At 32.4% G+C, this 11,214-nt stretch overlaps 1 protein-coding gene across 1 annotated transcript; it reads right to left on the reverse strand.

Moving 5' to 3' along the window:
* Positions 1-2,830: 2,830 nt before the first annotated feature.
* Positions 2,831-4,946, reverse strand: LOC104240185 (patatin-like protein 3). Its single transcript, XM_009794965.2, has 2 exons — positions 3,914-4,946; positions 2,831-3,565 (listed from the first exon to the last, which is right to left on the reverse strand). Exons 1-2 carry the CDS (start codon positions 4,835-4,837, stop codon positions 3,191-3,193), a joined length of 1,299 nt encoding a protein of 432 aa, XP_009793267.1. The 5' UTR covers positions 4,838-4,946; the 3' UTR covers positions 2,831-3,190.
* Between the last annotated feature and the right edge of the window lie 6,268 nt (positions 4,947-11,214).

Here is an 11,214-nt window from a genome sequence, read left to right on the forward strand (position 1 = left end):
TCGCTGCTAGTAAGAAGTGGGACTTTCCAATGCCTTATGAAAGACAGAGACATATATGACAGCTTAATTGCATATATCAACAAAGAGTTTAACTAATATACATCATCAGTCTGAAAAAAAATTTCATACTATCAAGTCACTTAGAAGTCAATTACATGTAATTTTTATTATAGCAAACATGAATTTGTAGTCTGCAAACGTGAAAAATAGCATGTTATAGCAGGTGGAAACCATACTAGTAGCATAAAATTTATTTATATTATCGGTGTATATAACTCAAACTCATTAATAAAATGTGATCTTTATGAACATTTTGTGAAAGCCACACCATATATGTATGGTACAATTGATGGGTCTAACCTTGATTAAGAAAGCCGACTATTTTTCTTGGACCAACCTATGACCAATAAAAATGAGTTAGTCACACCCACGCGGACTCAAGAAGTGGGTGTTGGGCGTCAGCTTTGGAGTGCCAAAAGGGATCCCTATAAAAATGGTGGCCAATTTTCAAATTCAATGCTTCATTGATTCGTGACGAAGCAATATAACAGAAAAACAAAACACGAGTTATTTTTGAAAAGTTGAGACCACCATTGTCATTTCCTTCTCATAGGTCCCAAAATAAATATATGCTAGTATATTTTATGTGAAAATGTATTCTTTTTGCTAAGTGATCACCGCGTGGTGTAGGGGCTAATTTGGAGTATGCTCATTGTCCTACTCTCTCTACCCTGTCTTTGTATTGTGGTCACAGCCAGACCCCAAAACGTAGCCACACAAATATCAAATACAAGATTTTACAGTTTCTAAGTTATGTTATAATTTTTACACAATTTAACTAGCTATTGTCCTATATTCTTCAGTTAATCATATCATAAAAAGTTATTTATTGTTGTAGGTCAACTTAAGACGTAATATTATAAAAATATATGTACACTGTCAGTGATCGTATTTATAAACTGTCCAAATATGAAATATCACATCTATTGTGGGTATTATCACTTTTACCCCGCGCCAGAAACTATTTATATCTAATAATCGAAAAAGTGTATAAAACTTATATAATATTTGTATATAACATACAGAATATATATATATATATATATATATATATATATATATATATATATATATATATATTTGTATATATATATATGTACAAAAAAATATACAAATTTAATATATATTTTCGACTATTATTTTTACAGCGGCTATATAATGTCATTTTTTCCTATATACTGTGCCAACTCCCAAATTCAGCAAGTGATTGTAATAAGTTTAACTTTACACCGACAGAGAAACTTAAACCGGACATGTGGAGACAGAGATCATCTTTAAATATTAAAGCGACTCCGACTCGTAATATCTTTCTCTTCCCCTCTCTCCACTGTCAATTTCATCTTCTTTTTCACAAATCTGCCATTTGTAATCTTCTGTCCACACATACAATTGTCTTGTGTCTACACTCTCTAACCTCTTTTATGATCGTGGTATTCGGATCAACTTGCATACATTTGGATTAATCAAATTTCATGAGATATTTGTACCCTTTCACCAGCGCAAATTTCAGTTAGATACAAATCACCAAATATTGTTTCTCTCCATTAAATTTTAACCTAAAACCTCATGATCTTATTACACAATATCTTGGATGCGAGCATGTCAATAATAACTTCCATTAAATCAGGTAAAGACCGTGTTTGGTTAACTTTTTCCCACCTAGAAACGTGAGACAAAGGTGGGTAGCTTCGAAGGATTATGTCAAAGGGTCATGCCATTGAATTAAACTTTTTGATAGTAAGACATAATTAAGGTTAATAATTATCCAAGTATCACGCTACAAATTTATTACTGGACATACTCAATGCCTCTTTCAACATCTTATGCTCCAAAGATGTCTTAATTAAATTACTTTCTAATGAAGTGTAATAATTATCCTGGATTTTAACGGCATGTGTGCATCATTATCTTTAAATAAATATATGATTTGACAATATAATTTTTTTACGATGGTCAAAGTTGACGAGAAAACTCTAGTTAATATTATTAGCATTATGTATATCCTCAGACGAGTTTTTATACTTTAAAAACTATCAATAATAGCATCATTACTTACCGTTTTAAAAATCTTACATTATATATAGCAAGCTAAAAAGTATTTCAAAATTCTTCACTCATCCTATTATGTAGATCTTTTTATATACTTCTATTTCTATGTAGAGATGTGATTTGCATTATTAGTTTTTTATTATAATAGGAGTTTAAGATTAATTTTATTATTATTTTTTGGTTCTTCATTTCTTGACAATTTTCTTTTCTCAACGAACACTTACAACCTACTATTATCGATGATAATCTTCGAAAGAAAAAAATGGGGATCACAATATCACATTTTATGAAATATTTTAGTGAAAGTTTTCTTTTTAAAGAACAACTTAAGTCCGAGTATCACTAAAGTGATCACTTGAGCATAAGTTCACACGTGCTTATTTAAGAACAAAATAAGAAAATACAAGTGATGTACATAGTCTAGGGAAGAGGAGAATGGATTCACGAACCCATCCCTCCCATATAGATCCACCCCTGAGTAAAAGTTAGCAAGTGTCATACACAATTATCTGCGGATAGAGCTATTGGTGTGATAGAGTTAACCTACAAGATCAATTAAATTACACATGAACTGGCTCGAACACCACAGTTATAAAAATACAAGTGTCATACACAATTATCTCGTATGAATTATGGTATATGGTTCTAGTTTGGTCATATATAGTTTAATTGTAGCAACAATATTGTTAACCCTTCTCATTGATATCCCTAAACGAAAGAATTTGATCTAGCAAGCCCCTATAATGAGCAATCCATTCATATTACTGAAATCATATACATATAAATATTCATCAAGATTCATTCCTAAATATACAATTCAACTACAAATCAACCCAAGAACTGGAAAAAAAATAAAAATTGTTGGGCTATTCTAGCCTCAGCTCAAACTCGGATGTGCTAAGTTCATCACGAGTGGCTTCACACTCATATTCAAGACATTGATATAACTCGATTTGACTAACCTCAAAAGCTCACAATTGCCTATCCTAGTAATTGCTGGTCCTTTGATATTTGAACTAGTTTACGCACACACACGTGACTCTATCTCAATTGTTTGTCAACTATTTCACCATCGAGTTAATTAACATGAAGAATTGGATGAAAGAGTTGTTGCTGAAGATGTTCTAGGAGATGATGGTGCATGTTTCAAGATCACAGGGGGTAATATGCTGTTTTTTCTCCTTTCTTGCTCTTTGATTAATTCACTTGCAACTATCTTCAACTTGTCCAAATTTGAATTTTCAACCAACTTCTTCCCTTGAAATAAAACACATTCCACATTTTTTTGCCCTAACATTTCCTCTGCAATTACCACAATTTTCCTCATTCTTTCCCCTTTCTTTATGTTTTCCGATTTAATCATTTGATTTCTCCTCCCAATAATTCCATTTCCTTGAATTCGTACATAGTTATTTTTCCTAGTTTCTCCAAATGCCATTGATACAGCTTGGTCTACCTGCATTTTTTAGCATAAAAAATTATTAACCTTCGTCCATATATGGAATATCAAGTCAAGACAAAATTTATTATAAAAAAGATTGCAAAACTAAAGTTACTAATTTTATAATAAAAAGTTAGGTGACCTTGTTGAAACATTTAATTTGTACTACTTTTCTCTAAATGCCACTAAATAATGTGAGGAGGTCCCATGCCAAAAGAAAGGGTTTTTTTTTAATCAATAAATCTCATTAATTCCAAAGTACCTACTATTCTAATTAAGAAGTATTTTAAAGATAGCAATTATTACTAATCTTTCCATTGATTAAAATACTAAAAATAATTTGCATGAACCAAGAAAACATACCATGTCGGCAGTTCCATCTCCGGCAATCTTAACGAACGCCGCCGGCGATGCCATCACATTTCCGGTGCCGGAATCTGAATCTCCATTTCCCAAAGAAACTACTAATAAATCTTCAACTCCATTAGCAAATGGGAACTCTTGCTTGTTATTGAGGACATGTGTAATAGCTGCAGCCGTTGGATTAGTCATCGCAATTCCACCACCCACGGCTGTGATCTTCGTCCTACAATCAACAGACTTTATATCCACCGCACGATCAGCCATGGTGGCCCCACATACATCCGCCATCGTGAAATCACAACCGTCCATTTCCAACGCATCAGCGCGCGAAAAAACAAATGGCGCCCCAGTTGTAAGATCGTAACATGGGATTAAAACCGCTTTCATCGTATCTTTTAACGTTAAATCCCCGAATACTTTCTTAAACACCTTCGCCGGTCGGGAAACTCGCCGGAAAACTCCTGTCTTCAAACTCGGGGAAATTTTCCGACCATTCTCGACAACGAAATCAAGAGCTTCCTTTGCAGTAAAGATAGGAACCCCATCATTCCCACGTGTGAACAAAAGACCGGCGAGTACACCGCCGGCGCCGGAGCCAGCGACAACATCGAAAAAATCAGCAATATGAGCATTTGGTTTTCCCGATTTCTGTCGAAGGGTAGCTTCCAAATGGGTCAAAGATTTACCGGCAAGGACACCATCAGTGGACCCACCAGCATCAATTGTCAAAATTCTGACTTTTCCGGTGCCGGCATTCTTGTTTCCGGCGAAAGGAGCTGATGAATATTTGTCTAAAGTTTTTGTATCCTCGTAGCCAAAGAGGAATTTGTTTTCAAGAATGGAAAAAATTTCGTACGTGAGCTTATCTGTTTCCATGTTGGAGTCCAGCATTGAAATTGTGGCATTAACTGATGCAGCTGCCATTTTTCTGTAATCGGAGTGCTACAAAATCCTTTCTTTGATATAAACCAATGAACTTTCTTTGTTTTGTTGTAATATATGAGCAAAGAAAATGGTTTTAGAAGAGAAGAATGAGTTATAGAGTTGATATACAAGTGTATATATAGAGAGAGATGTTGAGAATTGTAAGCGTGGGGGTGTGTGGGGTAGAGTGGGGTTGGGGGGTTCGGATGGGATTGGGGGGGGGGGTAGTTATGAGTATCGAAGAACATTCCTTGAGGCTATAGAGTATAGGAGATTAAAATGGAAAGGGAGGGTTAGTTTGAAAGAGAAGAGAGGCGAAAAAGGAAATTGGCGGCTAAATGTTTTAAGATTAAAGAAAGTCTTTAGATTCCATTACTTTAAACTAATATAAGTATGGACCATTAACGTTTTGTTTGGGTTGCAACTTTTTCTAGACTTGAATTCAAATTTTCTAACTTTCTTTGCTTAACTTTTGTGAAATGAAGAATTAGAAAAGGTTTAATCCTACAAAGATAGAGTAGTGATCAACATAGAACAATTTGAATTACAACATCACAAATTTGAAAATAATGTCCTTTAATTATTAACCTCTTTAGGTCATTCATCCATTGGCATTCCTCTTTTGTTTTTCAAGTTTCTTTAAATGTATCCTTTGCCTAAAATGAAACTACGATTTTTATTATTATAAGAATGTAATGGTAATGATTAGCATCTTAAAATAAAAAAATATCTCTACATCATGGGTACAAAATATGTAAAGATTAGTCATGTCGAAATGATGTAAGGCTAGATTTTTATCCCTTTTACCGTTTTTCAAAATGACAACGTCTAGCGGACAATTCTATCACTCAAAATTACCGTACGATTGCGTATATAGAAAGACAAAAGGTGTACCTCGTTGAGTGGCTAGCGAGGAAATCTAACCGCAAATAAAAAAGTAATATCCAGCCAGATTTATAAACGGTCGTTTCAAAATTAATTGAAATTTAGCCGATTTTCATGTAAAAATAAAATTGAACGAAAATATTGTTCAAAATTCGGAAAATATTCTAGTATAATATACTGGAGTTTGAATTTTTTTGTATGTGAACTTCCAACATAATATACTAGAGTTCCAGTATAATATAGTGGTCCAGCATAATATGCTGGAAGTTCATACACATGTGCTCCAATTAGGGGTGTTCATAAAAAATCGAAAAATTGAACCAATCCGACTAAAAAAACCGATACTTTTTAGGTGTGGTTTGGTTTTAATCAAAAAATAACCTAATCAAACCGACTATAAAGTAGCTATTTAAATTTATTATTACACCTATATATATATATATATATATATATATATATATATATGTATGTATATTTTTATCTAAAGTTTTTAAAATTTTATGGTACAATCATTTACATTTTTAGTCTAGTTCTTTGCTATTTAATGATTTAATACTTTGCCTTTACATTCTAGTTTGACTGGTAGTTTTCTTTTGCTAAGTACAAAAAGAATTTATTTCATGTTAAAAATAATCGATTTTTAATTGAGTACTTAAATTATTCATCACTATTTGATTCAATTATCATCAATATATCTTAATAAATGATAGATTTCTCAAAAAACAATTGATTTGATAGTGTTATGTTAAAAATGTAGTCGCCGAAATATCTATTTGGCGGTGTATGTCTCATATTCAAGTCCAAATTTTTTTTTCAACAGCAATATCTTTAATCACAACTTTTAAAAATTGTATATTTCTTCGTCTGCCCGGTGAAGTGAACTTGTTTAACTAAACTACTCTACAAATGACAAGTTTTATTTTTTATTTTTTTTTGCTAAAATACAAATGACAAGTTGGTATGCGGCTTTTTCATGGTTACTCTGAGTACTCGTTTTAGACAACACAAATATATAGAACTGGTTGGCGGCAAATGATAGTGGAATAAAGCATTACACTTTTCCTTTTGATAACAAGTAGTACTATTCCTTCCATTCTAAAAAGAAAAGTGGAATTGATATTATATTGGTCAACACTACTACTTTTTGGTGTAATTATTTATTAATAATTTTTAGGAAATAAAATTTACGGTTTTCAAAAATTTACATTTAACAAAAATAATGCTCCTTCTACTATTGTTTTTGTCATAAATAAGTAAAAAGAAGTACTCCCTCTGTCCCATTTTTCTGATGTTTTTCCGTTTTCGAGATGCAAATTTCTTAACTTTGACCGTGTATTTGACATGAATTTTTTTAGTTTTTTCGAAATAAATCAATCTTTTTAAAAATTATATAAAAATGTTATAAGTCACAATAATTAATAATTTAAAATATCTAAAAGACTTATGAAAAAATTACAGTTAAGAACAATTCGTTTGATTCTCAAAATTTAAATACCGTCACATAAATTGAGAGGGAAGAAGTAGTAATTTTACGTGCCTGTCGGTCAAAGATTAAAACATAGTAATTAATTGTAATCATGAGAACTGAAATGATTCAAGATGTTAACAGGACTCGTAATGTTTACATTGAAAATTTTACTACAAGTAAAAGTAAATAAAAAGAAGGGTGAAAAACTATACTAGTCAATGCAAAATCCAGAGGTAGGGACTTATAAAGATGTTGTGGGTCGTGAATATATGTAAACTGTTGAAGTACTTTTATTTTATTCTTTAGCTTGTCAAACTCAAATATTTTACAAGTAATAATAAAAGAATTGCGTGGTTCTTAGTTGTACGGTTCATGTGAATCTATTTCAATATGTCTATTACTGCTCTTGTATATTTTGTCGATTAGTAGGACTACTACATTTGGTTTACTGTCATTTTATTGTACAGCTAGTCTAGCTAAGGTAAAGTTAAATCAGTCAAGATTCGAGCTTAGTTCATTAAATGTTTTGATATTTTTCCAACAATAATGTACACCTCCCCACGAATATAAATGACCTAGGACCCCCAGCAATTAATGACTATATACTTCCAGAATATTTCACTAATTTTACTCCTTCCGATCCATAATATTCTTATGATATTTTGCTGCCAAAAATGTAGCTTAATATATAGATGGTCCAGTAGATATATTGTAACTAATTAAATTGGTACGTGCAGAGGGACCTCCCACTGTCATTTACTAAGTACTGCCCAGGCGACCGTCCAAATATACTAGTACTCCATAACTAAATAAGCAAGCTGGAGAATTGTGACATTTTATCTTCTTGAAAATCAACTAATGCTTGATTATGATTTTGTGAGCCCCAAATATATATTTGTTTGTCATTTATGATCTCTATAAATTGTACTTCTAACAGATTTTAATTTTTTCTTCCTTTCCTTTAGAAATTCTTGTGATATCGATTTCACTTCGTCATATTTTCCTCAAGTAACATCATACCAAACGGGGAAGATTCTTAAAATGTTGACGGAGAAAAAGAATGATAATAGAGATAGTGTAATCTAGTGGTCAATGGAGTGAATTAAGAATCATGAAGCCTCAACATAACCTCACCTTATACAATGATTTATAAAGAAAAACATTAGTAATCAACTGTACAAGTGTTCCCCAATGATTCATATGTCTTTTAGAACACTGCTTAATTAGAGGAAGATCAGGGGTAGGGGTTCAATATACAATTTTTTCTAAGTTTATGCATGCAACAAAACTATAGATATCTGTGTTGGTTGTGTGGGAATAAAAACCTACATGGACTGTACAACTTTGTTAAGAGTATGAGACCTTTTGGGAAAAGCTGCGCAGACTTGGCCTAATGTAATACCGTATTAAAAGTGTCTTTGGTCCTTTTTAACCCAATAATTGATGAGATACTTTTTCTCTCAATCGGTAGTTGGAAAATTTTTGTTTGTGTGTTATTTGAAATTGCTCGAATTTATCCTCTATTAAATATATATATTTGGTCTATAATACTTTGTCATTCGTAAATTGTCTCATATTATTATTTATCTTTAACGGAGCTCCAGCGTAAATTGGTGGACTTGGCTTGTCCAAATTCTTCGGAGAAGGAGAAAAAGTGTACACTCAACTTTGACTAGTATAATTTAAATTATTCTTATATTGAAGCTCCATTAGAACTCATCAAGAACAAAAGTGAAACTCTTTTCTAACGGCGCGATAAAATTAAACCAAAAATCTAACTAACGTCAAAGTTGCTCAATTTTTTAGAAAGACATATTATGCTAAACCATTTTCTCATTAAAAACTTACCGTCCTTAAATATATACTTTGAACTTTTATATATTGCTCTATAGTGAGCAAGCAAATAAAACTTGGAAGAGCATGGATCTGCAGCATGTCCTGGTCAGACTAAATATAGCAATGATTGTTACGGGGTAGATATAATTCTTCTATTTCTATTTAAATATCGCGGGTTCGAACATATATTAAAAATATACAAAAAAAAAAAAAAAAACTTAATTGACGATATGCTACGTGAATGTAATGAAATGCATAAGTAGCGCTTGGTGTGGTAGCTTCAGTTATCACCGACGATTCACTCACACTTGAAATCAGCCAAAAACATAAAATTCCAAAATCGACATTTACTAATTGTAAAGGATTTGAGAGCATATCAAAGACGATATTTTATGTTGTCCCAAACGGGGACACCGCCAAATTAGGCACTGATAAGCTCAGAGACCTACTATATCAACCAGCCATATTACAGAACAGAAATATTTTTAAACTATTATTCTTTCCCTTTTCTTGAATAAAAAATTAAAAACTCGATACACGAATCAGTTGACTGAACAAAAAAGAGAATAAAATGGCCAATATCGTACATAAAAAAATATGTCACCCACATACTGCTGTCGGACCACGACTATTTGGTTTTCTTCTCTATTTTTTTTAAATATTATTTTTTATTATAGAAAATAATTGGGGATTTGGAAGTTAAGCAATGGTGAAGCCACTAGATTCGTATTTGGAAACTGCAAATTATAATCATTTTTATTGATTTTTTTAGTTGATGGAAAAAAATAATCTTTTTCGAAAACATGAAACAGTATATTCAATTAGTTTTATTTTACATGAAGGTGTTTTCTTGGATACAAAGTTTAAGGAATAAAAAAAATCTAAAGCTTATGATATTAAATATAGAGAAAATAAATAAGTTGCTCATCAAACTTGTTCGGAAAAATCATTTACACACCTTAACTTTACGGACGACCTATGTCCCCCCTATTCTTGTTTGGGGTGAATTTAATACCTCATTGGTAACACATAGTTAGTTTTGTGGTGGGATGTGTAGTATACGCGCGCCATGTGTCAAAAGTTGCTTTATTTTTTCCCCACTTATTTCGTTACTTTTTCTTGAACTCTTTTTTTCCGTGTCATCTTCATCACCGCCTACACCACCATGGAAGATCCAACAGTTTCAGCTTTAAAAAGTAGGGGAAAATTCCTCGTCGAAAAAATGAAGCCAACAAATCCCAAACTTTTCAGCCAGTTAAAATCTCTCAAGCTTCGGCAAAATTTATATCCAAACAGAAAAACACTTTCAAATTTCAATAAATTGTAACTTATCGATGGCGTCAAGGCGAGCTATTGATCCGTAGGCCATTCTATGTTCTTCCCTCTTTCAAAAGACCCTTTTGTGGGAAATATTTTACAAAAAATCTCAAGCTCTTAATTTGACGCTAAGTAAACTAATCTGTATCATCTGATTTCATTATCTGCACTATTACTCCTTTAAGAAAAAAACCACAACAATATTTTAAAGAGGCCAGATTACACTATTTATTCATTTTTTCAACGAAATATTACAAGAAATAAATCATAAATACAAGATTTTTTGTAGCTAGTACAAATATATATATATATATATATATATATATATATATATATATATATATATATATATATATATATATATATATATATTAAGGTGGATGTGCGGGCATACAAGGATGGATAAGATTAGGAATGAAGATATTCGAGAGAAGGTGGGCGTGGCCCCATGGAGGATAAGATGCGGGAAGCAAGACTCAGATGGTTCGGGTACATTCAGAGGAGGAGCACTGAGACACCGGTGAGGAGGTGTGAACGACTGGCTGTGGTGGGTACGAGGAAAGGTAAAGGGAGACATAAGAAGTATTGGGGAGAGGTGATCAGGCAGGACATGACGCGACTTAGGATTACTGAGGACATGACACTTGACAGGGAATTGTGGAGGTCGAGCATCAAGGTTGTAGGCTAGGGGGAAGTTGTGAGTATTTCTACAGCGCACTAGAGTGAGACTAGCCAGTTAGGAGTTAGTCTTAGGATGCCACTGGTCAGCTACTGATGCAGGGCTTTATCTGCTGGATATTATTATGTCTTCCATCTTTTTCGTACTTCCTATATTTCTTATATTGCTGGTATTTTTATTTTATGTTATTTT

The sequence above is a fragment of the Nicotiana sylvestris genome, chromosome 12, assembly GCF_000393655.2.
Source record: "Nicotiana sylvestris chromosome 12, ASM39365v2, whole genome shotgun sequence".
NCBI classification, from domain to species: Eukaryota; Viridiplantae; Streptophyta; class Magnoliopsida; order Solanales; family Solanaceae; genus Nicotiana; species Nicotiana sylvestris.